At 35.8% G+C, this 27902-nt stretch overlaps 1 protein-coding gene and 1 pseudogene across 1 annotated transcript; one reads left to right on the top strand and one right to left on the bottom strand.

The window, feature by feature from the left end:
• Positions 1-201: 201 nt before the first annotated feature.
• hfm1 (helicase for meiosis 1) lies at positions 202-21194 on the top strand. Its single transcript, XM_052134160.1, has 40 exons — positions 202-293; positions 962-1044; positions 1159-1271; positions 4285-4537; positions 4691-4959; positions 7442-7483; positions 7649-7719; positions 7816-7948; positions 8075-8226; positions 8344-8421; positions 8529-8684; positions 8785-8985; positions 9075-9163; positions 9331-9374; positions 9490-9591; positions 9697-9842; positions 9999-10093; positions 10242-10375; positions 10462-10509; positions 10621-10701; positions 10845-10936; positions 11009-11115; positions 11197-11244; positions 11531-11628; positions 11785-11919; positions 12088-12173; positions 12255-12338; positions 12801-12958; positions 13062-13165; positions 14467-14682; positions 15248-15325; positions 15404-15519; positions 15656-15738; positions 15837-15928; positions 16100-16186; positions 17889-18029; positions 18242-18314; positions 18778-18808; positions 20686-20822; positions 20911-21194. Exons 2-40 carry the CDS (start codon positions 983-985, stop codon positions 20975-20977), a joined length of 4302 nt encoding a protein of 1433 aa, XP_051990120.1. The 5' UTR covers positions 202-293; positions 962-982; the 3' UTR covers positions 20978-21194.
• A 2847-nt stretch (positions 21195-24041) lies between these two features.
• LOC127649693 (claudin-18-like) lies at positions 24042-26452 on the bottom strand (annotated as a pseudogene).
• Positions 26453-27902: the final 1450 nt, after the last annotated feature.

The following is a 27902-nucleotide window of genomic DNA, read 5'->3' as shown; positions in this document are numbered from 1 at the left end:
GGAACTCCAAAAACTTTAATCGATTCATTACTAATAGTTTTATTGTAGCGATTACATATGTGAAACTACTTATTTATAAGCGTAATTTACATATAAAAAACATGTTGGATACGTTTAATCGGGTAAATATGAATAATTTATATGAATCATGTACGCAATGCGCCCCTCAAACAGAAATTGGACTACTCCGAATAGGTGGACGGTAAAGTTAGCAGAGGAAGATAAGCAGCGGATGAAAGGAAAAAGAACAATGGCGCTCCTTAGATGTGTTGTTAATTAACGTTCATAATTCGGTGCGTTACATTTTAAGGCATTGAGTTCAATTATGAATACATTAATTGTACATCAAGTTTGAACCTTCAGTGTTTCTCCCCAAATACGTCTAGCCAGACAGATTAGTATCATGCTACAGAATCAAAAGGCATTACTTTTTAATGTAATTATTATTTAATCGAAACATTGTGGTTTTGTGTTGTTTAAACGCTTTCAGTGTGATGTGCCTAGACTTGCACGGCTCTTTCCCTTGATATTCTCTATACGATAGTCCTCGTATTATATTGAAATAAAGATATTAAACGCAATTATATTACTGTTACCACATCGTCTCGAGCTCGCGATTCATTCACTTAAGAACTCGCGCGGGCTTTGTTGATGCTTATGGGAGTTCAGTTTACGAAGTACCTTTCACAAAATACTGTTTATTTTATTACATCAAATTCACATACATAGAATTTGTTGTAGACTCTAAATAGTATATTCACTATTTTTTGTCCACACAAGCTTTTGTAACTGATACTTAGACGCTTGGGTTACTGCTCATTCTTTTACCTCAGAAATTTTAGCCACCTAGCTAACAGCAAATACCTCTGGATATTAGAGAAAGGTTCACAGTATATTTGAGATGTTTTGCCTTATTGACGTTTCATATCTTATGTTATAATTGTTGTTCGTGCTCTTCCAGGATGTCAATGACACCCACAAAATGTTAGAAGGTGATTTGTCCCTGGATAACCTGTTTTATGACGGGCCAGTGATTCATAAAGTGTGAGTAGGCCTGACACGCCAATTATCTGAGAATGAACAAATAAATACATGTTGAGAAAGCAGTTATGAAGTTATAAACTCCTATGACTAGATTTGTTCATGTACTCTACGTAGGAGACCATTATGCCAGGAACAGGGTTCTTGGATGTTCCATGCCCCACCCTCTTTATCACAATTACCTGCAACTCAAGACATGCTAGGGGAGACAGCACAACTTTCCTCAAACGGTAAGCCTAGTTTGGGCCTGAAGAAAAACACAGGTTTAACGGGGAAAATTACACGTGTCCGACTCACATTATCATACAGTCTACACATGTTGAACTTGAAAACCTCTAAAGTATTCAATTAAAAACGGCTTCAAAATTCACGTTTGATGTATGAAAGTGTGTAATTTATATTGTAGAACAAATAACAAAACCGGAGAACACTTTCTTGCACATTTGCATTCTTATATATTACACATCAGGAAAAACTCTGTCAAGTAAGTCTATGGAATTGCATTATCCAACATCAGGCAAAATGTCCTCAGACTTGAGAAAATACCTTTTTAGAAAAAAAGGTCTCAGAATGAGCAGAGAGTTGGTCTCTAGGCAGAGTTGGTAGCTAAACTGTCTTGAGTTTGGTTGCTAGCTTGCGAAACTAGCTGAGCTATTTCTAACTTTATAGATGCAGAAGTGTCGTTTCTATAAATTAATTACTAGCTAGCTAACATAATTGGTGTAAGTTTAAACTAACGTTTGAAACTCATTAAATTTACTTGCAACAATAACTCTAAACAAGCCAAACAATAGTCCTTTTTAGTCCCTAGGTAATTGGCACACAGTAGCCATACTGCCAACTGTTTATGTAGTGTCCTAAACTAGCGTTAGCTATTTAAATGATTAATTTCATATCCAAAAGATTGCTTCATTGTTATCACACATAATCAAAGGCAGTACTACAGAACACAAAACATTTTTATTTTCTCTGCAATTCCTGAGACTTGATGCTTTTTCATCTGATGTCTGAAACCTGACTCTGATGTCTGAGGATGTAGTTTGTTTATCAAGTCTTACCTCCCTCAAACTCATCTCTCCTTTCTGCTTTCCTGTTCCTGCTTCGTCCAAATAATTTTCTGATGTCCATCTACAGGAGCCAATAATGTTTGAGTCAAAATTAGATCATCGGTATTATTTAGAAACTGACTTTATTTTTATCATGTTTTCATAGCCTACCTCAATTCTGACTTGCACAGGGTTGCACCAGGTGGGCACTAGTAAGCCCTTAGTGTGAATTTTATCTCCCAACTTACGTAAGATAAGTTCTCACGTATGTTGGGGCGTAAAGTTCACACTAAGGGCTTACTAGTTAGTTTGTAACTAAGTCAGTGCTTAATTTGGTTTCAACACCTGTTCTTAAGGCAAGACTAAACTAGTAGGTCGTAAACTCTCCATAAAGTAATGCCTAGTCGCATAATATGACATTTACCTGTATTGATCCATTAAACAGCCTTCAATTTTGTGCACAGAACTGTTAAAAAGCCATGAATTTCTGTTTTATCTCACTACGGTTGATGTTCAAACCTTGTCTGCTCATGAAACTGTCAGCTGTAATAAATTATATCCCCATTAAATTATGATATGTAATAAAAGTAGATTTAATAAATAGTATATTTGCCCTGTGTAAATAACAATATACAGGAACTGTATCTAAAATAAGTGGTGATAAATAAATGTCATACAACAGGCTGGAAAATAGACATTTATTCATTTTAATATCTTATATATGTATATGTTGACACTTGACACCACACTCTAAAAACTGCACCGTTTGAATGGTTTCATGCTGAAGAGCCACTTAAAACAAAAGTCTTTTTTTTTTCTCTCTTGTAAATGTTAAGGAGTGTAAATGCCAACATCATCATATATGTCAAAATGATTGATGATTATAATGCAAAACATGAACACATTGATGTCATTATGTGAGTCTGCTTTTTTATTCCATCATTTACTCCTGGTCGGAGGCTTCTGTAAATATTAAGTTAATACGTAGGGTTATGTTCTACCTAAGGCATTTAATGGTGCAACGCTCCTGTTTAGTAGTGCCTAAGTTGTGACTCAATGTCCATTTACATTACAACTAGGCTAAGTTGTAACGTACGTATAGCTGGTGCAACCTGCCTGCTGCAGCGGCTTTGGTTATAGCAAGAGCACAGGTACGCGCCGCATGGACTTGGATTTCTGTGCGCAGGCATCAGATTTGTGTTTTATGTTAAACTGCGTTGCTTTTTCAAGCGTTGTGGTTGGGTGGGTTACTGTGTTGCATTTAGATAGATCCATTTCTTTTCCGGGATTATCAATCTAAATGAATGCACTGACAAATAAAGTAAATTGTTAAAGCTCAAACTTGAGATTTTACTGGGGCACAGCAGATTTATACATTTGCCCCAGTAAAAAGGGTCTAGTGACGCCCCTGCCACAGACCTTATTTTACTGCTAAATTGAAAACCCTGATTATAAAACCCCATAGGAAAATCCAGAGGGAAACAATGGTGAATTCTGAACAGTTCTATATAATGTTTAACTGAATTAAATGGATAAAACTTTAAATATTTAGGTTTTTCTTAAAGCTCAATCATTTTCTCAAGCATTTGTGGCATAATGTTGATTACAAAATAAATTAATTAATATAAAAAAATAAAACAAGTTTAACTCGTCCCTCCTTTTCTTTAAAATACAAAAACCAAGTTTACATTGAGTCACATACAGTGGAAATGAAGGGGGCCAATTTTTGAAGGGATTCAATTCAGAAATGTGAAGCTTTTAATTTTATTAAAGCATTTACATGAATTCTTCTGTTAAAACGCATGTATTATTTGACCTGAAAAGATGCTTTTACAGTCCTTTTAGGGTCTACGGTGTTGCGTCATCATGGCAACAAAGTTGTAAAATTGGATGTAGCTTTACTCAGAAAAAGTTAGGCTATTAATCGATTATATCACACTAAAATCATATTAATATGCATATTGTATACATTTTGTGGTTATACTTTTGAAACAGTATTTAACATTTTATGGATTAGCCCCATTCACTTCCATTGTAAGTGTCTCACTGGATCCCAGATTTATGCTTTTTTTAAAGAAAAGGAGGGACAGGTCGAAATACATTTTTGTGGTTATCAACATTATGCAAGCTTAACTTGTATTGAACCCAGGGATATTCTTTTAATGAAAATCATAAATCATCCTCTTCACTCATGAAGGTTACTCACAGCGATCCAAGAAATTTCTCCCTCTACCAAAAAAAACAATCCACAACCCCACTGAAAGTATCCAAGGGCAGAATGTGAGATCACAAGAGCTGGTGGAATCTGTTCTGTGGCACTATGAAGCTTCTGGAGAAACAGAAAAGGCTGTCAGAAGTAGCACAATCTCAATGGGTGCAATGCAGGATATGGATTGCCTTTTGGAAACAAGAACTTTACCTCCTGCCAGTGCTCCTCCATTCAAGACCCGGTACTCTTTGTTTTTTATTGCTAAATATTGATTGAGTTAACAAAATTAGCTTATGTAACAAGCAGTTATTTGTGTTTGAAATGGATAGTGGCAATACAACAATAAGTGGTTTAATAGATTGCATTTATCTCAGTGTTTTAAATCTTACTTTAGGTTGTTCACAGCTCCCACAAGAAAGATCTCAGGCAGTGGTGAAGACAGTGTTTCAAATCCAATGATATTGACAGCAAATGATGACCCTTTCCTTGGTCAGGTTGCCATGACAACCAGGGGTCCAACAACAACACATGGTGTTGCTACATGTAGTCCCTTTATTGGGTTGGGCCTAGCTGAGCAATACCATTCTGAAGAACAAAAATTGGATTTTCCTGCAAAAACAGCCCATAATCTCCATCTTACTCCCAAACCTGTTGAATTTGAAGGTAGTATAAAGCACTAATAGTTAACTGGCATGCTAGTAATTTAGAACCAGGCCACGGGTGGGCCTGTGCCAACCATTCGGCATTCAGGCCCACCTAATCATTGTATTATGCCTCTATTCCACCAAAATGGGCTGGATAATGTCAGCATCAAAGCTTTCAAAACAACAGCAGCTTTATCACTCTCATTATAACAAAGGTATTTACACTGAAACACCCGATGCGGCGAGGAGACGCGCATTCAGCTGATGGGAATACCGTATCGATCTGCGGCTCCAACCACTTTATTTTCCTGATCTAATAAAATATTTGTAACAAATGTTATATATGTGAATATGATTGCTATGAATTGTATTAATTAGGCTGTATATTTATACTTCTATGCTGTTCATAAAAAATAGATTGATTTGACATAGTTACTGAATTATATATCTTTGGCTGTAAAAATGCTCTCAAAACTCCTAAAACTCAAAACTCCATCCACTTTATTTTTTTTAAGATAAAATAATGTTAATTACAAAAATAATAATTATGAATTAATTATACATTTAATTAATTATAACTTTGTTGCATCAAAAGCATCTTGTGACAGTATAAATAAGATACTATGAAATAAATTATTTAGGATGATAAAATATGCTCTCAGAACTCCTAAGACCTTTAAACTCCAGCCTCTTTTTTTTTCCTATATGTCTAAAATAAAATTGTTATTTCCAAATATCATATACTTGAATTTTTTGTTATGAATTTTATTTGTCATAACTTAGGGAAACCTTGGGAATAGACAGCTCAGAATATTTTTTTTCTACTTCAGAACCTGATTCCTTTATGCTTTTTCTTTCTTACTGCGCTTTTGCAGCATTGTCATCTCTCCCACACTTTAATCCTACGCACTGCCACGATCAGAGAGAAAGTCATTTATTGACATTAAACCATTGCGGAGACCAGTGTTGGGTGTGTCCGATTACAAAGTAATTAGTTACTGTAATCAAATAAATGTTTAATACAAAAGGTAATGTAACACGTTACATTTTAAATTCTTGCAATCAGATTTCAGTTACTGACTTTCAATTAAAGTAATTACTTTTAAGTACACTACTTGGACTAAAGTAAAATGTGTTATACATTTAAAAAAATTATTCTTATGTAAGTCTGTTAGTATTTCTGTGACGGCTGAAGGGTGTGCGACAATGAATGAGGAAATCTAGACATTTAGAATTTGAGCACAAAACCGTGTCCAAAAACAAATTGTGCTTGGAAAAAAATTACCAAAATCTGCTAATTCTATAACTGAAATGTCCATATTGTTTTTACATTTTCAAACATTTCTTGGGTAAATCTCCCAAATTCCAATATAATAATTCATATCTGTTCTCAGCCACAAGGCCTCCAAACATTCCATATGTTACAAATCATAACCTTCTTAAAATAATGTCCTACATAATTTTTTTAGGTTTTTCAGAAAACACAAAAAACTGTAACAAATATCATGAGGAGATTATTTAGGCACAAAAAAAAATCATTTTTGTCAAAAAAAATTACTTGGGACATTATTTTAGGAAGGTGACGAAATGTAAAATTGTCTTAAAGCACTAAAAACTAATATTGTTGATTGATCTATTAATATCCCTAAGCTAGACAACCTTTGTAGCTAAATGTCCTACATACGCCCCTGGAAGCAATTAGCTAAACATTAAAAACAAAAAATCAATAAATACAATTACAGATCTCATGCAATTGAACATTTCTTCCCACCCACCCAAAAGTATCTAGCTAACCAACTTTAAAGTGTTTGGTTGTATATGAATTTGCTTCATTCAGCAGCTGTTATCTTGATCTGCCTCAAAGTTAAATCTTTGTGCATTTTTATGGGCCTTATTCACATTAGCAGCATCATGTATTTTTACACAAATGACAACGAGGCTGTGTGGGATAGACTTACAGTCTATGTGTTGAACTGTTGTTTAAATTGTATTGGATTTGTCCACTGAAGAAAAGTCAAAAGAGTAAAAAGCTTTCCAATAAATTTAAGTAGACAAAAACTCCAGAAAACATGAGTTATGGAAAATTGGATGGGATCTAGGAGCTTATCTACATGCCATTGAAGAGACTGTTAGTCTATTCCTCACAGCCTCATTTTCATTCACATCAAAAATGTCAAATATGACGCTATTGTGAATAAGGTCTATAGAATGAAGGATGAATGCTTTATGCAAGGGTGGGGAACCCTGCTCCTGGAGGGCCACTGTCCTGCCGAGTTTAGCTCCAACCCTAATCAGACAAACCTGAGGAAACTAATCATGGTCTTGATTACTTGAATAATTTATGGGCAGGTGTGTTTGATTAGGGTTGGAGCTAAACTCTGCAGGACAGTGGCATTCCAGGAGCAGGGTTCCCCACCCCTGCTTTAAGGGGATGCACAAAATCTATACAAATTGATGTAGGGTGTAGGCCATCTTCATTAATATTGTTATGGTTTTTCAAGGGACATCTGGAAAAGGAACCCTTCGCCCAGTCTCCGAAATTCGTATCCTCTTGAATTCAGCTCACTTAATAAGAAATAATTGAAACTGATTATATTTATATATATATATATATATATTATATTATATTTTTTTAATGCACATTTATACCTTTGGACTGTGTATGATGTCTATTGTCATGTTCAATGTTTTCCTTGATATATGCTAAGCTGCTAAATTCAGAAGTGTTTTTAAAGAATTTCCCTACTTTAATTACGTACAATCCCAAGCATTGGATGATGTAAGTCTGTGCTATTTCTATCTATATCATTTTAAATGATCAATCATAATGCACATACAGTAATAAATATACAAGCAAATTCTCCCTCTTTTTTAGGTTCTGTACACCAGTAAAAACTTTGTTGCTAGTGCCCCCACGGGATCTGGGAAGACAGTGCTCTTTGAATTGGCTATTATTCGACTTCTGATTGAGGCTTCAGAGCCCTGGCACAATGTCAGAGCTGTATACAGTGAGTTCCAAATTCATATTTAGCATTATAATGTAGTTAATGACATAATGAATGCAAGTTTTCTCTTAACTTATAACCTATCATTGCAGGTACAATTTTAAATTTTTTGACCTGTTTATGTTTCAGTGGCACCAATTAAGGCTCTTTGCAGTCAACTATATGAAAACTGGAAACAGAAATTTGGACCTCTTGGACTGAACTGCAAGGAGTTGACAGGAGACACAGAGATTGATGATATTTTTGAAATCCAGGATGCTCATCTTATTTTCACAACTCCAGTAAGTAATATTGCAATGAGTGGACAATAAGGTTTTGCTAAAAAGAGATGAAACATGATGAGTCTTTGTATAAAACATCCTTTCCAACAAAATCTGAAATATTTTCCCTCTTCAAAGGAAAAATGGGACAGCATGACAAGGAGGTGGAGGGATAACTGTTTGTTGCCATCTGTTCGTCTTTTCCTCATCGATGAGGTCTCTTTTATAAACCCTCTCCCAATCTTTAATACAATGTTCATGACATTCTTTGCAAATTGATGTCAGTGTTAATGAATAACATTATATGTCCACATACTTTCTAGGTACATGTGGTGAAAGACAAAACCCGTGGAGCTACTCTTGAGGTTGTGGTAAGCAGAATGAAAACCATGTACTCGCATTGCATGGCTGTAAATCCAGAATCAAAAGGATCCATGAGATTTGTGGCTGTCTCAGCCACCATCCCAAACATCCAAGATGTAAGAAGTTTCAGGAATTATACCTGAATGAACCAGATACATTTTTTATGCATTTAGGTTGATTTTGAATATTCATGTGCTTTTATTTGCCATTGTGAAGATATCCGAATGGCTGTCGGATGATTTAGGGCCTGCCACTTGTCTGGAGATGGATGAGAGTCATAGGCCAGTGAAACTGAGGAAAGTGGTGCTTGGTTTCCCCTGTGGAAATAATCAGAATGAATTTAGATTTGATCTTTCTCTCAACTACAAAATGGCCAACGTCATTCAGACCTACTCTGATCAAAAACCAACACTTGTGGTATGTGAGTGTTTGTGAATACAAATGTTTTCGGTTGTGTTCTAAAAAATAAAAAAAGTTTTCAGTTTTTTTTTAATACTTTTTAATAGTTTTGCTCCACAAGAAAAGGAGTTCAACAGTCTGCTGCTGTGCTTGCCAAGGATGCCAGGTTTTTTATGAGCATTGACCACAAACAACGGTATCTATAATCACATTACATGGGGGTGTATATGCCTTTCAAATGAATGAAAAGTTGCCACTTAACAAGTTGTTGCACTACTAGAGATGTTTTGCCAAACATGAGTTGTACTTTTAAGATTACTTCTAATGTGGACATTTCTTAATAACCCATTCTATGCTTCATAGGCTGGTGAAATATGCAAACTCTCTGCTTGATGCAAAACTCAGAGGTTAGTTAGGAGATTGAATCTGCTGTTTCAGATTAATAAATACATTGCTTACTATTATATGTAGGTAAACTAAATTAAAGGGTTTATTCTCTCTAAATACATCTATCTCTTCCAGATCTAATAATTTGTGGCATTGGATATCACCATGCTGGCATGGAAGTGTCAGACAGAAAAGTGGTTGAAGATGCATTTACAGGGGGTGACTTGCCGGTGCTATGTAAGATTTTCAAGTGTATCCTCACACTTTTACTTCTGATTGGTAATTATTCCATACACAATGCAACAAACACTTGAACAAGAAAACTCTTTTCTCCCTATTCAGTTACAACAAGCACCTTAGCCATGGGTGTGAATCTTCCAGCCCACCTTGTAGTCGTCAAATCCACATTGCACTACGTTGGAGGTGCTTGTGAAGAGTACAGTGAAGCTGACCTGTTGCAGATGATTGGGAGAGCAGGCAGACCACAGGTACTGATGACAAAATCCAGAGCATGACCTCTTAATTATGAACTTCAAGTGGTCTTCTGGCTCTTAAGTGCTGATGGGTTTAGGTTGTAATTTTCTGGAGATTAATATTCTACATTTAAGCACAAACTTCAAATAATGGTTTTGGTTTTTGTTAAGTTTGATACAGCAGCAACTGCTGTGATCATGACCCGATCTCAGACAAAGGACAAATATACACAGTTATTGAGTGGAGTAGACACCATAGAGAGCAGGTATATACCTAAATAAAATGTTGGTTTTGTCTCAGAAGAATACTCATAGTTTCAAAGAGAATTTTCTATATATTTCCTTGATATAGGCAAATTTATTTATTTATTGTTTATGTATATGTGATTAGCATAATAGAATGACTATTTTTAGCTTGCATACAAACTTGGTGGAGCATTTGAATGCTGAGATTGTTCTCCACACCATATCTGATGTGAACATGGCTCTAGACTGGATTCGCTCCACCTTTCTGTACATCCGCGCATTGAAAAACCCCAAACACTATGGTAAATTCTAAACTAAAGTCATAATCCTCAAAAGTGCTGCTTGCTAGTTTATATGAATCTTTCAGGTGTCTCCTATTTTGTCTCAGGTTTCCCCCCTGAGCTTGACAAATGTGGAATTGAAACTAAATTACAAGGTATGACAAAAGTGATGTAACTGATCAGGTCAGTCAGTTGATAATCATTCATTTGAAAAGAAGATTAAACTGAACACTTGTGTGAATAATATTTACACTCTTGTATTTCAGAACTGTGCTTGAAGAACCTGAACTCTTTGGCTTCTTTGAACCTGATTACTATGGATGAAGATATTAATATCAAACCCACAGGTAAATGATTTTGCTCTTTTTTCCTTTAATGACTCTCCTTTTCTATTTTTATCTAAATGTTTTTACTTGTATTTCAATGGTTCACTACTAATGTAGCTAGTGATTGCAATTTTCTATATAAATGAAGTGATTGTCCTAAACAGAGACCGGAAAACTTATGGCTAGGTACTGTGTTGCCTGTGACACTGTGAGGCAGTTCAGTATGGTTACTGGAACAGAGACCTTGCCCGAGTTGGTAAGAAAGCATTAGAAGTCTCTTTTTATATTTATACAGTATATAATCTCAGAATTGTATTCTCTCTATTAGATTGAAATGATATCAAAGGGGAAGGAATTTAGTGATGTGCAATTGAGGGTAAATGAGAAGAAAACCTTGAACATGTTAAACAAAGATAAGAACAGTACCACCATCAGGTCAGAGTTGCCTCTATCTATTAGTTAACATATATATTATAGGTGAACTTAAGCATGTGATCTGTACATTTTCCTTTTTAGGTATCCTTTGGAAGGAAAGATCAAAAGTAATTACATGAAAGTGAATTGGTGAGTTGAAACTACATTACAACGTATGATAAAAGTGATTATATGATCAGGTTAATCTGTTGACAGTCATTTATTTTGAATAGAAAATTGGACTGGAATACACTTACTGTTTGATGTACAGTACATTTTTTCACCTTTATTTGATTTTTTACATGAGATGTATTTCTATGTGAACTGGGGGAGGTTTTGTAAATTGGAAGTATAGTTTCCATTGTTGTCAATATTTAATGCTGACATTTATACTTGCGGTATCTTTGTATTGTTTCTGATTATCCTTTCATTCCAGTCTGATTCAAGCTCATCTCAGCTGCATCCCTATTCAGGAGTTTGGACTCATACAGGACACTGGAAAGATATTCAGAAATGGAAACAGAGTCAGCAAATGTATGTTACTTGCATAATGTCCCTTCATGTCTCACTTTGGTCTTTTATTTTCTATGTCTGATGACATGGCTCTGAAATTGTAAATATACGACTCTTTCTTGTGCCACTTTATACTCCGCATAGTTTTAATAACATGCAGTTTTTGGTCTCTGTCAGGTCTGACTGAGTTTCTCAGGCATCAATCCAGAAAGAATTTCTCTGCTCAGCTCAACTCTTTGATTCTTGCCAAGTGTTTTCGAGCCAAACTGTGGGAGAACTCACCTTACATCTCCAAGCAGCTTGAGAAGATAGGTTGGGGGGCACCTCCTCAAGAGCTGAAATTCTGATTAAATATTAATAAATTATGTTTTTAGTTAAATGAGGTGTAAAATTAATGGATTAAATATTTCTTAATGAATCTACAGATTAACTATATAGGAGATCTGGTATGGCGGATGAGCTTTGTGTTTTTTTTTTTAGGATTATCACACGCCACTGCTATGGTGAATGCAGGCCTTACAACATTCAGCAAAATTGAGGAGACCGGTCCCAGAGAACTAGAACTTGTAAGCCAAAAATACATTTAAAATGTATTTAAAAGCCACAATGTTCCATCATGTAATCAGTACTGACATTTGTTTTGCAAGATTGTGAACCGACACCCTCCCTTTGGAAACCAGATTAAGGAAGCTGTCAGCAAACTTCCAAAATATGAAGTTAGTTTGGAACAGGTAACATTTTATGTGTTTAATTAGTCTTGAATTTCACATGTAACAGACATACTTTTTGAACATTTTGAAAAATGTCCTTCAAAGTTACATGCTCTACTTCATCTAAAACCATTTTAAACAGCATTTTGCTAGTTATTTTATTAAGATTATGCATGCAATTTTTATGACCTCAAATTAATTGAGAGACTACACTGGAGTATTTGTAAAATGTTTAAAATTAACTGGTTAAGGCAAGAGGTGGTAAAAAGTTTTGAAAAACCAAAAAGAGAAAAAGAGAAAAACAGATACAGGATGTAAGATATAAGCTTTCTTTTATACATTCATATACATTTTTACCTAAAATCTTGATGTTGAAATAAGGTCCATGGATGTGTGAATTTATTCTAGATTTCACAGATCATTCTGTATAAAATAATAATTTAAGTCAATTTTAGTAAATATAATTTTAAATATATTTTCTAGATTCCACGATACAGTCTTTCCACAGCTGAGATTGTTGTCACCATGAACTTGAAGAACTTTAAGGAGTTGGCATCGAAACGGACAGCACGAGACAACCATCATGTTACTCTGATTATTGGGGACTGTGACAATAATGTCGTTTTCCATCAGAAAATCTTGTAAGATCTATGTGATTTTATAATCATTAGCAAGTTATCTAAAAAACAAACAAAAAAAAAAAAAACTGAAAAGATGGAATAGGTGCATAATTTGATTTTCCAGGGACACAATGCTCTTGAAATCTGGAAGCTGGTCAAAGAGAATCGAAGTAACAAGAACATCTAAGGGAGATGAGATCAGCATTAATTTGATAAGCTCTGAATATGGTCAGTGGTCATTGCCAATGCCTGGCAAACATTAAACTTCTGATCTAATAGTCTTGTCGTTAAACAAGCAATAATGACTTTTAGGATTTGAATCCTTAAATACTTTTTTCAGAATGTCTCATTCAATGATGTATCAAATATCTGAATTGCATAAATCAGTTTTTTTTTAAATGGGGTCTGGGAACCCCCAGGGGGGAGCTAGGGGGTCTGTGACAAAATTTCAGGGAAAGAAAAAAGTGGTAATTAATGTAAATCGGTATAAATTAATGTACATTTACCATATTTGACATGATTTCTGTTTCAGTTTAATTATACATTTAACATTACTCAATTATTGGGTAGAAAGAAGATACACTGTAAACCTTAAAAGCAGGCTAAATATTTTCCAGATGATTGAAAATGCACCAATATGAAAACTTTTGGCCAATACGATAGGCTACTACCTCTTTTAACAAAAAACTATGGGCAGATACCGATATTTTGCGGCTTTGTCATCAGATCACATGATTTGGACCTGTCAACATTGACATCCTAAAATTTTAAGAGAGTCGCAATGAAAGTTGAATACAAGATAGAAAAAGATTATAAAAATATAACCTGAGGATTTATGTTGGGGTAAAAATATTATTTTGCAGCATTTTATTTTAAACAACATTTTTACATTCTAAACCAAAAAACTCAAATTTTACTCATAATGATAGATCATTGCAAATTCATATTAATTATTAAATTCGACATTCTTTACTTTTTCTGATATCATTTTTTTTTGGTTGGTATTTCTTAATATTTCACACAGAAAAATTATTATAACCTTAAAATAATAATAAAAATGTACATAATTAGAAATAAAATCTTGTTTTTTCATATCAGTGTTTTCATGCTTATTCGATCATAAACATGAAAATGCCGATATGATAAACCGATGGTTGATATTGGCAGTTTGTGCTGACAGTTTTAGTCAATGGTTTTAATCTGGTCAATAATTGGCTGATACTTCCGTGCATCCTTACAGATAATATTATATAATTTCTTTCGGCTTTACTACAATAACAATGTAAAAGCTAATTTAAATTGCCTTTTATAATATCACACTTAAAATATTTCTTAATTTTAGAGTATAAAGAAGAAAATATATGGAGTATAAAGAAGAAAATATATAGCGATCTTTATATATTTTACGAGGGGGTCCATTGTCAAATTTCGGGATCCTTGACATCAAAAATTTTTAAAACCCTTGGCATAAACCTCTGCATTTATCCAGATAAAATGTAAGAATAATACATAATTTTTTCATTGTGTAGTCGGCCTGGACATACAGCAGAATTTCAGTGCCTTCTACTCTGGAGCAAAAAGTTTTGGAGCTGAATCCTACACCTTAGAACGCCCTTCATGGAGGATGCAGAGGGTTCTTGGCACAGAGAAGACACTACAAAGCCCAGTACTGACAAGTCACTCTTCTTCAAACAGAGATCAGAAACCTAGACAGGAACAACAATATGATCAGCCCTCAGACAGAGGTACAGTGCGTTTGAAAAAGATAATTCTGACTTCAAAATCAGTGCCAAAAATGTAGCTTCCAAAAACAGTATAGGCTTCTTCCAAATTTTGATCTTGCCACAAATTCTGCATTGTTTCGGGCAGAATGCTCATTGTTATTTTAGCAGACAAGCTGCATTTAGTGGACTTCAGGTGAGCGTGCTCGAAGGGTTGACCTCAACGTGCATGATCTGTCAGGCAAAGACGTTCTGTGAAGTCTTGTGCATTTGTATGTATGCGATTTTCCAAAGATGTCACATTTAAAGACACATTTAAACAGCAAAGTTTAAAAACCTGTTTAAGCACAATGGATGATTAAGAGGCAGTCAAAGGTGTTTTTGTTTTTTTTACTTCATCCAATGTTACCCTGTGCAAACCTGTATTAAGTGTCAATGCCAGGTATAAACGGGGTCTATGATAAATCTGGCCAAACTTAACATAAATTTCACTGTATACAAATGCAGGTTGCTAAAAAGTTATAGCGTAATCTTAATGACACGTTCAAAGATTGCAGTTAACTTAGTATGGGCATTTTCTTCATGATAGATCAAATTGCTCAAGATACTGTTAAGAGACAGTGCAATCATCTCTGCAGAAATAAGGAGCTCTGTGGGCATGACTGCTGTGAGTATTACAGATTCTAGACTCCAGAATTGTTTCAGTGTGATTCAGTGTGTATGATTAATTTAGTTTCCTCTTCAGGCAAAGTTGGAGTCGTGATGAAAAGGTCTGTAAATCATTCCACTTTCTCCTCATACCATCAAGATCTAATAATTAGGAATGAAAGACTCACCGTAACTCCTGTGAAACGTTTGAAGGTCAGAAATTTGTCTACCAAGGAAAGTTGTGTATATAGTAGTCTAGTATCTGAAAGACCAGAAATGATTGCTTTTTTTTTTTAAAGATGTATTTAGTACTAATCTCTCAACTCAGTTCTGTTGATTTCCACTTTAGATGATGATGAATACTGGAACAGCAGCTATAAGCATGCAGCAGTTCTCATACAAACCCAAAAACACACTTCCTCACATCAAGAAGTATTTAGCTGTTTTTTACTCACAACCAGGGTTTTTTAATGATATATATTTAGACTTTAATGTCTCTTAAGGTTGTCTTTGCTATTTTTGTTTTCAAGGTTTGATGGAATTCAATATTCTCAAAGTGCCTCTGAAAACACAGAATTAGAAGAGGGTTTTGTTACACCCAACAACAATTCCTCCTATTATGGTACGTTTATACTTAAATACTCCCTTCTATAATAACAAACCCAAAACAAAGTTATGTTTGTTGACAGAAAATATGAAAGTTTAGTTTGGGTGAATATGAGGTGAAATTCATGTTAAGAATATAAACAATTGTCAGCACTTTGAAGTATTTCAATTGTCTAATTATCTGCAGGGTACAACGATTACCAGGGAAATGTATATTCTGAAATTGGAGGCCCAGCATTTAAACATCCCATGCAAACTACTTTTTCACCTCAAAGTACAGTACTATAGAGCTGATAGAGCTGTTCAGATGTCATGTCAATTTGTAGTAGAAGGATAATTGGCCATGGGCTCACTCAGGAATTTTCTATGGGTTTTTATAATAGTGTTTTTCTATTTATAAGTAAAATTAAGGTATGTGGTAAACATTACTTGAAGATGCTTTGACATTTTATTCTACAATGTAAATGACACACAAGGGGCGCCATTAGGATTTTTGGGCCCCCTGACAACTTTGCATTCTGGACCCCCTACCTTATCACACACTGATAATTGTATTAAATTTTTTTAATTATTGATAAATAAACATAAGCATACACATTTAAAAGTTTAAATAGTTCATTAAAATAGCATAATGCATTTAAAATACACACATATTAGAATGTTTGATCATGTGTGCTTCTAATGGAAATGTTGTCTTTTTGTGTTTTAAATGTTAATCTATGTAATCTATTGTGGTATCTAAAGGCAAATAACCCCCCTATAATCAGAGAGCATTATAATAGAATGCAATTTATAGAGGAGGAATATTGATAGCTTGGTCCATAATTCATAATTAATTTTAAAGGCCTTGATTTTAGCTTTTTCCTTTTTAAGAATTAGGTTAGATTAGGTAAGACTGTGGATGGATTGCCATAAATTGATCAATGTCACTATGGTCTCTATAAAACAATCTATAGCACTTTGTTATGCATTTGTTAAAATAGTTGTCCTTCCCCTTTTATAGTTTTAATTAATCTATAACATTTATGTCAGATAATACCAGTTAGTGTTGCTACAATAATGGCACACATTAAGTTTTAGTCTGTTTCTCATCAGTGCTGTTTAGAATATCATAACTGTCTGGCCTTATGAGATGTTTGACATTGTGTCTCAGTTGCTCTTCAAATTCTCAGTTTAATCTGGCTTTTGTGGTCTGCATTGCGATTTGTAGTGTAATCTACTCCACACTATCCAGTCAAGCCTAGTTTATGCCACGTTCCACAAGTGTGAGGATGTGTTTGAGTCACACCACGCTGTAATTTAGTGCTTAAAAAAGCTTTTGGGATAAACAATTGAACATCTTATGGGGGGAGCGTCTTAAGAGCAGTTTTTATTTTAACTTATCAATGCAAAGTGGCCATTTATTAAAACATTTTGCTGGGCCCCCCGTCTTTCCGGGGCCCTTAGAATTGTCCCAACCTTTCCCTCTGTTACGGCACCCGTCACACACAATCATACCTCAAACATGAATTTTGAAGCTGCTGTGTTTTAAAAAAACATTTGTTGTTTACAAGTTGCTACAACTACCACTAGCATGAGAGAGTTTGTGCCAGACAAAACAGAAAACTGTTGTAGTCCTTATCTAACAACTTATTAGAAACATACTTAAAAAGAAAAAATCAACGCAGCTTTAAAATTCACATGTGTGGTATGACTGTGTGTAATTTATGTTGTAAAACAAAACGTCTAAATATTTAAAAGTAATGTTTACCACAGACCTTATTTTACTCATAAATCTGAAATTGGTAATATGAAAATCCATAGGAAAATCCAGAGGGAGCCCATGGCTCACAAATACTAATTCTCTGGTTTTTGGACTACATCCTGAACGGCTCTGTAGTGTTTGCCACATATAATTAATATTCATTGATCATATTATTATTGTTTTCTGCACAAAGCACAGTCATAATACTGAAATAATTTGTTATTCTTTTCAGAGTTGTTGATACACAGTAACCTGAAGTCCCTCAAAGATGTACAGATGGATGGAATCACTCCAAATAATCCTTTCGATGTGACTTTTGACCTGGGAGTAAATGACTGGGATGATTTTGATGATGGTAACTTGGTCCGTGCTAGTGAGTTATGTGGTGAATCCATGGTAAATAATCTAAGCATGGACCATGATCAACTAACAAATGCTGGTGTGTTGGACTCATTTTGTAGTCTTCTTTCATTTTTTATTGTCTGTTTCAAGATTCCCGGATGTTACTGAATCTGTCATAATTATTGGATTTTAAATATTGTATGTTTAAGTTTTAGGTTATAAAGTTATATTTGTGTGTGTTAGGGTGTTTGACTTCAGTCTCACAAACTCAAGCCAAAATCAAACAGGGAGCAGCAAGTCATATCACCTCACAAAGGTAAAGAAAAGGAGATTTTGCTCTTTTTATTCAGATATTTTGGCAGTGTTTTGGTTTTAACTTTCAAAGACATTGGGGGGCATTTTTTAAAATCACTTCCATAGTGTTTTGGATCAGATCAACTCAAGTGTGTGTGTGTGAGTTTGAGAGTGTGAGAGAGAGAGACATAAATGAGTATCCCTCAAACCCAGCCTGTCCTTCATAATGGAATTATTGTCTAAATTGAGCCATTGTCAAATAATTTGTAAGGGCAAAGTTCCCAAAGTTGACCACTTCCCACTAACATAAAAGCATGTTTTATAGGGATTCAAGATCAGTTAAACAAATGGCACTTAGTGTGGTTATGTTTCAGTCCTTTCCCTCAGAAAAACAAGAGTATGTGTAACTACAAATTAATATCTTGTAAAAAAATGTTTTGCTTCTGGTCGTAATGCTTTTGAAAATTAGATGCCTTTATTTTCAGGATCCAACCAATGACTGTTGCACCTCAGACGGTAAGTATCTATAGTTACTTTTAACATGGACCTCAAATGACTAAATTGCTCAAATACTTCAAGAATTTAAACAATTTTATATATATACAGTGGGTACGGAAAGTATTCAGACCCCCTTAAATTTTTCACTCTTTGTTATATTGCAGCCATTTGCTAAAATCATTTAAGTTCATTTTTTTTCCTCATTATTGTACACACAGCACCCCATATTGACAGAAAAACACAGAATTGTTGACATTTTTGCACATTTATTAAAAAAGAAAAACTGAAATATCACATGGTCCTAAGTATTCAGACCCTTTGTTCAGTATTTATTAGAAGCACCCTTTTGATCTAATACAGCCATGAGTCTTTTTGGGAAAGATGCAACAAGTTTTTCACATCTGGATTTGGGTATCCTCTGCCATTCCTCCTTGCAGATCCTCTCCAGTTCTGTCAGGTTGGATGGTAAACGTTGGTGGACAGCCATTTTCAGGTCTCTCCAGAGATGCTCAATTGGGTTTAAGTCAGGGCTCTGGCTGGGCCATTCAAGAACAGTCACGGAGTTGTTGTGAAGCCACTCCTTCGTTATTTTAGCGGTGTGCTTAGGGTCATTGTCTTGTTGGAAGGTGAACCTTCGGCACAGTCTGAGGTCCAGAGCACTCTGGAGAAGGTTTTCGTCCAGGATATCCCTGTACTTGGCCGCATTCATCTTTCCCTCGATTGCAACCAGTGGTCCTGTCCCTGCAGCTGAAAAACACCCCCACAGCATGATGCTGCCACCACCATGCTTCACTGTTGAGACTGTATTGGACAGGTGATGAGCATTGCCTGGTTTTCTCCACACATACCACTTAGAATTAAGGCCAAAAAGTTCTATCTTGGTCTCATCAGACCAGAGAATCTTATTTATCACCATCTTGAAACTCCATGCGGGCTTTCATGTGTCTTGCACTGAGGAGAGGCTTCCTTCGGGCCACTCTGCCATAAATCCCCGACTGGTGGATGGCTGCAGTGATGGTTGACTTACTACAACTTTCTCCCATCTCCTGACTGCATCTCTGGAGCTCAGCCACAGTGATCTTTGGGTTCTTCTTTACCTCTCTCACCAAGGCTCTTCTCCCCCGATAGCTCAGTTTGGCCGGATGGCCAGCTCTAGGAAGGGTTCTGGTCGTCCCAAAGGTCTTCCATTTAAGAATTATGGAGGCCACTGTGCTCTTAGGAACCTTAAGGGCAGCAGAAATTTTTTTGTAACCTTGGCCAGATCTGTGCCTTGCCACAATTCTGTCTCTGAGATCTTCAGGCAGTTCCTTTGAACTCATGATTCTCATTTGCTCTGACATGCACAGTAAGCTGTAAGGTCTTATTTAGACAGGTGTCTGGCTTTCCTAATCAAGTCCAATCAGTATAATCAAACACAGCTGGACTCAATTGAAGGTGTAGAACCATCTCAAGGATGATCAGAAGAAATGGACAGCACCTGAGTTAAATATATGAGTGTCACAGCAAAGGGTCTGAATACTTAGGACCATGTGATATTTCAGTTTTTCTTTTTTAATAAATGTGCAAAAATGTCAACAATTCTGTATTTTTCTGTCAATATAGGGTGCTGTGTGTACAATAATGAGGAAAAAAAAAATGAACTTAAATGATTTTAGCAAATGGCTGCAATATGACAAAGAGTGAAAAATTTAAGGGGTCTGAATACTTTCCATACCCACTGTATATATATATATATATATATATATATATATATATATATATATATATATATATATATATATATATATATATTATTTTTTTTTTTCTTTCTTTTTTTTTCTTTTTTATATTCTTGTTAAAAAAATCAACAAAATTATTTCGGGCTCAGTCAGCTACTTTTCTTGTTCATTTAACAGAGAGTGTTCTCAGAAATAAGCTTGAACACAGTCTCAAACCAGAGTGAGGCCAAAAAAACTTCCAAGGATATCCAAGGAAGATTTGAATTTTTCTCAAGGTCATATACAGCTGAAGGGGAAAACACCTTTGTTAACAGGTATTTAAAGGAATTATATATTTTAGTTATGCTGTAACCAATTTACTTTATGTTACCATTATTAACATGGAATGCCTATTTTTTGCAGGGATTGTGCAGAGGACATCAGCAACGAGGCTGATGTTTTTCTTGGTATATTCGATGGACTTTTGTAAAGTTGTAGAGTGTTTTAAAGGGTCCCTGACACTTCTAGCAATATTCAGTTGTCAAGAATCAAAGTTCCTAGGTTATTTCTTTGGATTTTCCGGCATAAGAATGCCCTTTATTTAACTATACTTCACTTTTGCATCAAAGTATGTAGAATCTGAAATGTCAATTACAAATGAATTACTGTTATTTTGTTCTGCAATGCATCAACAATAAAATTATTAGATGTGAGCAAATAGTATCCTATTGATTAAAAAAAAACTAAAATGGTAATCTTGAATATTTAGAATCATATTCTTAAATATCCTGAACATTTTTTGGTTAGATTTTTTTTTTTCAGTATTGCTTGAAACGAAACATGTTTTTGAGTCGTATGCATATATAGCAAGTTGTAATTTAGCCAAAGTTCATGACATTATTCCCATTTCAGGGACAGTTCCCATGGAGCATCCTTCATGGCAAGGGCACAATGGTAATAGATAATGAGTTTGAACCTGCATCTTTTCTTTATTCAGTATGCCTCACCACTCTGAACATCAAATATAGCTACATAGTAATTTTGCAATATAGGGTTTTATTGAAGTTTATAAATGCTTCGTAAAATATGTTGGTACGCATTCTAGGGTTTAGAATCAGTGAACACCAAGAAACATTGTAGTCTTGTAGCAGTTATCCAAATATTTTCAGCACCAAGGACATTTTACAGGGATGCAAACTACTAGTCTTTCAGCTAAATTCAACTTTCCTGGAGCAAATTTGCCCACACGTTTAGTGAAATTTTCTTCATTTTGCTTAATGCAACCCTTTCAAATGATTTTATTAAGATTAAACACTTAAAGCTTTAAATACAACAAGCAAATCAACAAATTATATATCTGGAACACCTGCTGTGACTTTAACTTTTTCAGTGGTCATGAGTTTGCATCCCTGATTAAAGTTCTGCTGTGCAATGCGTTATGGTTTCTTGCACAACAGACAAAAAAAAAATACACATCAATCTACACTCCATACCCCATAATGACAACGCAAAAACTTTGCTAGTAGTATATTATATTTTTCATACCACAGTATGAAAATGTATGGTTATCTTACCATGTACATTTGCTTATCTATGATATTGATAAAACAAATACAACCAGACGGAGAATCTCAACTGCACGTATACATCTCCTTTCCTCCTCGACTGCCTGTCAGACTCGTCAACTTGCCCCACACACACACACACATGCAGTGGAGAAAATGTCAGAGAGAAGTGAGGTGTGGGGGTCTGTCATAAGTGAGTGTGTGAGTTAAAGCAGTGTTTCTCAACTGGTGGGTCGCAGGTCTATTCGGACTGGGTCACAGACAGCAGGGAAAGAACAATGCCGTGGTTCTCCCATTGAAGATAGTTTGGCGGCCGAGCAAGTGATAGCCTATTTAGGACTGCTGAGGCAGATTTAATGATCTTGCAAAGAGCTAAAGGCTTCTCATCAGCACTTTTGCACGAGTGTAGCAGAAACCACTCATGATCTGCTCTCTGATGCACGCGTGCAACAAACGGTCTTCCCTCGATATTGTGAAGCGCAAACCTCAAAACTGATGTGACCAATTTCAATTCTATAGAGACTTTTCTAGTTTAAAGCGTTATGAGGGAAGTTAAGCCGAACCTCTCAAACAGTAGCAGCCCTGACATGCCAAACAGCACTGAGGAGGAAAAGAGCAACGCTCATTTTTGTTTTGTTTTTCATTACACATCAACACCTTTACAAAATTGTTTCATGATTTTTCATTAGTAAATGTAACTGTTATATTTTGACAATGTTATAGTTTCATATGAAATAATCTAAAGCTAGAATCTATTAGACCTCATTTTATATCAACGGCGGCAGGTTCAGTTAAAGTTTCAAGATGTGTTTCAGCTAGAATTGATTTTTTCATAAATACATTATTATTATTATTACTATTATTTAAGACTAGCACACTGACCTAACCATGATAATGAGGAGCCTTTCCTCCTGTGTAATATGTTTATTCCATTTTTTTTCAAAAGGATTTTTTTTTTACACATACTTTATAAAAAAAAGCGTTTGTTCAACCAAAATAATAATAATAAAAAAAAAAAACTTTCTTTCACTCCTTTAAGGGTCATTGTAACTGATAATAATGGTCAAGTAATACCGTGAAACCGTGATATTTTCTGATACATTGCAACTCTAGTCGTATCATACCCAAAAAGACTTGAGGCTGTAATCGCTGCCAAAGGTGCTTCAACTAGTACTGAGTTAAGTTTCTGAATACTGATGTGATTTTTCCATTTTTTCTTTTTAATAAATTTGCAAAGTTATCAAAAATCAGGTTTTTGCTTTTTCATTATGGGTTACTTGGCCGCATTCATCTTTCCCTCGATTGCAACCAGTCGTCCTGTCCCTGCAGCTGAAAAACACCCCCACAGCATGATGCTGCCACCACCATGCTTCACTGTTGAGACTGTATTGGACAGGTGATGAGCATTGCCTGGTTTTCTCCACACATACCGCTTAGAATTAAGGCCAAAAAGTTCTATCTTGGTCTCATCAGACCAGAGAATCTTATTTATCACCATCTTGAAACTCCATGCGGGCTTTCATGTGTCTTGCACTGAGGAGAGGCTTCTAAAATTTCACTAAACGTGTGGGCAAAGTTATCAAAAATCAGGTTTTTGCTTTTTCATTATGGGGTATGGAGTGTAGATAAATTATTATTTTTCCACAATAAAAGCATTTTAGCATAAGGCTGCAACAGAACAAAATGTGAAAAAACAAAGGGCTCTGAATACTTTCTGAACGCACTGTAAGTCTTCCTTGATTAACATTTTTGTATTCCATCATTCTCTTAAGATAGCACTCTTCATCATCTTCTCTGCACTGGGCTGGGTTATGTTACTTAGTGTAAACATATCTACTTGTCAGTTGTCAACTGAATATATGTAATAGGATTTATATATATATATATATATATATATATATATATATATATATATATATATATATATATATGATAGAAAGATAGGAAAGAATAGTATTTAAGGCCTTTGTGAGCAGTACATGCTTTGACTTACATTTGCATTCCCTTGACTGCAATGCACATTCAAATTCCTTCCAGAAGTAACAAAGCTCCTCCTACCCAAGCTGTAACGCACCACGAGGACCTACTAAGTAGTGGGAATTGGGCATTCCAAATTGGGAGAAAAGACAATAACAACTCTTGATGGATAATATTTTATCTGCTATAAGATGCATTGCAGTTATAGTCTTAAGACTTAATAGAAACTGAAACATCAGAGCCGTTTTAGTTATGAAATAAGACACTGTGTACCAGCAATGGAAAAAATAATTCCTGAACTTAGCGTAATTTTGCCCTTGGTCGATTTCACCATACTTCTCATTTTATGGCACCTTAGAGAGAACAGTTCAATCAAAACTGCAATGGCCACTATCACCAGTGCTCTTACAGCTTTAAACAATCCTGAAAACAAAACAAACAAGAAAAAGAAAAACAGAAAAGAACTGAATATTAGAGTCATTCAAAAATATTTTAGCACCTTGTAGAGCAGAGGAGGGCGGGGCGGGCTGGAACAATGCACTCCCGGTCCCCAGTCAGCCTGATGGGGGCGTGCAAGGGATAAAGGCGACTGGTGATGAGAGAGAGAGAGAATGACATGCTGCTGCTCTGTGTTTATATTTATGTGTTTTCCGTTCAGTTTATCTTATCTATTATTTATATTGCCAAGCCGGTTCTCGCCGCCTTCTTTCCCTTAACCTGCTTTACCAACTTTTAATTCAGTTACATTTGTTTGGTCTATTCATGATAATATTGTTGACTGTGTGTAGACTTGGACAGTTTTATTTTTCACAAATCACCCAATTGTTCATATAAGACTCAGTACACAAATAAGGCTACAGCAAATAAGCAATGTCAACCTAACTGAGCAGCCTAGAAGGCCAGAGAGCGATTGGCACTCTGTGAATCCAGTGGTGGACACCTCACAGTCCCCCAACAGCCTTCTATAAGTGTACACACAAATTACCTTGTCCCCCTGACGATTTTTGGCTCACCAGTTATCCACAACTGAGGCAGCAAATACTCCAGCCATACAAATAAGGCCTGATACAAAACCTCCAGTCTGCAGCACTTTGGCAAACGTTCTTCTGTTTTCGTTTCTCAATTGAGCATTTGGTGAAGTTTGTGATGAACAGTATTGGGTAAGTTACTTTCAAAAAAGGCAATCCTCTAATGATTGCTGATTGCTCTAAAATTTAAATCCGATTACTTCGCTGAATACTTTGTTGGGAAAGTAATCAGATTACTAATTACTTTACTTTCTAAACCTTACAGCAATGTGACAAGACAGCAACTTTTCTACAGCAATGCATTTCTAAATATGCAACATAACTTTCTTATCTCAAATATGCTATAGTTGTATCTTCAGGTGTGTGTGTGTATCCACTGTCTACAACCTTCTTAGCTGCGTGTGGCATGTATGTGTAGGCTACAGTATAATTGTTTACCTGTGTTTGTGTTGATGTGAAAGACAGAAAAAGTAAACTAATTCATAATTAACATTTCTGAAAACATATTTGAAAACAGCATTGATAGTAAATCCATTGTATTTGAATGTTTGTTGTTTCTTTTCAGTGTGAATAAACAGGTTTGCTTATGTGTTGCATCATGCATGTGTATGTGTGCATGTACAGTGTGTCTGTTTGTGTGTGTGATCATGTGCAACATGTGTGTGTTTACATAACGTTACAGAGAGTGGATAATTTCTACCTCCCTGCTAGTGCTCAGACAAATTGAGTATCCTTTATCACTTGGGCGTTTGTAATGCTACTGCATTGTGTTTGTGTTTATTGTGTAGGCCTACAGTACATAAAGAACATAAAAGACCCATTTGCTTAGCGACATCTTTTTCCAGACGCCATTCAGCAAATGTTTCCACCTCTGTCAGTTGGGAACATGCATTGTTTTCCATATACATCGAAACCGATCTCCTCTCCTCCAGCTGCAGCTGCAGAGGAGGGACACACGAGGGAGGCACATGAGGATGGGGTAGAGCACGGAGATTTGAGGAGGATTTGTTGCAGGTGTTGTGTCGAACTCTGTTCCCCAGTCCGGATCTGTTTCCCCCCAGCAGATCTGTCTGGGGGGAACAGCATCTGCAGATATCATTCGCCGCTGTCAGAATGTGTTCCCCCATGCACAAACCTAAGCCTAACCTTTCCCTACTTACCGTACTCTACCTTCCTTAACCTACACTACCCTACCTACCCTAACCATAACCACATACCCTGTCGGGGCTAGAGGGAAACAGATTCCGACGGGGAACACAATTCAATACAACACCGGCCCAGCCTTGCGTGCCTCTCTCCTCCAGCCAGGGATGGGAGCACACTAACACAGAGCATGCTGAGATTACTGCGGTCAAGCCAGCCGCCACTTCGAAATGAGCGGTCAAACTGCCGCATCTATATTTCGCGGTGCGCGTATACACTGGTTATTAAGGTATGACCGTCAGAACTAAAACAGGTTAAATTCCTGCGAAGGCAATTTCACATGCATGTCTGTCTGTCAGAAAAAAAGAAAGACAGAACGAAAGAAAGAAAGATTTTAGCACACCTCACAACCTGTCACTGCATGATATATTAAATTCCAAAATAAGAACCACCCAAAACTCATATATTACCTTTTTTGTCCATACATTCAGAAAATCATACAAAATAAAGTCCTAGCTTCCACAGACCAATTTCACCTCATATGGAGAGGACACCTTCTCAAGGTGTGAACTACAATGTTTCAGGACATTCTGATGTTGAATTCCAAAATAAGAGCCCCCCAAACTCGAATATTAGATGTTTTGCGTACACATGCAGAAAATCATAAAAATAAAAGTCCTAGCTTCCACAGACCAATTTCCCCTCAGGTGGGGAGGACACCTTCTCAAGGTGTCAACTACAATGTTTCAGGACATTCTGATATTGTATTCTAAAATAAAAGCCACCCCAAAACTCGAATATTAGATGTTTTGTGTACACATTCAGAAAATCATAAAAATAAAAGTCCTAGCTTCCACTGACCAATTTCCCCTCAGGTGGGGAGGACACCTTCTCAAGGTGTGAACTACATTGTTTCAGGACATTCTGATGTAGTCTTCCAAAATAAGAGCCCCCCAAACTCGAATATTAGATGTTTTGTGTACACATTCAGAAAATCATAAAAATAAAAGTCCTAGCTTCCACAGACCAATTTCACCTCAGGTGGAGAGGACACCTTCTCAAGGTGTCAACTACAATGTTTCAGGACATTCTGATATTGTCCTCCAAAATAAGAGCCCCCCAAAACTCGAATATTAGATATTTTGTTTACACATTCAGAAAATCATAAAAATAAAAGTCCTAGCTTCCACAGACCAATTTCACTTCAGATGGAGAGGACACCTTCTCAAGGTGTGAACTACAATGTTTCAGGACATTCTGATGTTGAATTTCAAAATAAGAACCCCCCAAAACTCGAATATTAGATGTTTTGTTTACACTTTCAGAAAATCATAAAAATAAAAGTCCTAGTTCCACAGACCAATTTGACCTCAGGTGGAGAGGACACCTTCTCAAGGTGTGACCAATAATGTTTCAGGACATTCTGATGTTGTCTTCCAAAATAAGAGCCCCCCAAACCTCGAATATTAGATGTTTTGTGTACACATTCAGAAAATCATAAAAATAAAAGTCCTAGCTTCCACAGACCACTTTCACCTCATATGGAGAGGACACCTTCTCAAGGTGTGAACTACAATGTTTCAGGACATTCTGATGTTGAATTCCAAAATAAGAACCCCCCAAAACTCGAATATTAGATGTTTTGTTTACACTTTCAGAAAATCATAAAAATAAAAGTCCTAGCTTCCACAGACCAATTTCA

This window comes from Xyrauchen texanus, chromosome 9 (assembly GCF_025860055.1).
Source record: "Xyrauchen texanus isolate HMW12.3.18 chromosome 9, RBS_HiC_50CHRs, whole genome shotgun sequence".
Classification (NCBI taxonomy): domain Eukaryota; kingdom Metazoa; phylum Chordata; class Actinopteri; order Cypriniformes; family Catostomidae; genus Xyrauchen; species Xyrauchen texanus.
The sequence above is the reverse complement of the archived record's forward strand: the minus strand, read 5'-3'. Positions and strand labels throughout refer to the sequence as shown.

Coding starts and splice junctions, on each gene's coding strand:
- hfm1 (XM_052134160.1), top strand. CDS start 983: ATGTTAGAAGGTGATTTGTCCCTGGATAACCTGTTTTATGACGGGCCA. Junction 1,272..4,284: donor AGCACAACTTTCCTCAAACG/GTAAGCCTAGTT, acceptor TCACTCATGAAG/GTTACTCACAGCGATCCAAG. Junction 11,116..11,196: donor AAGAACAGTACCACCATCAG/GTCAGAGTTGCC, acceptor TTTCCTTTTTAG/GTATCCTTTGGAAGGAAAGA.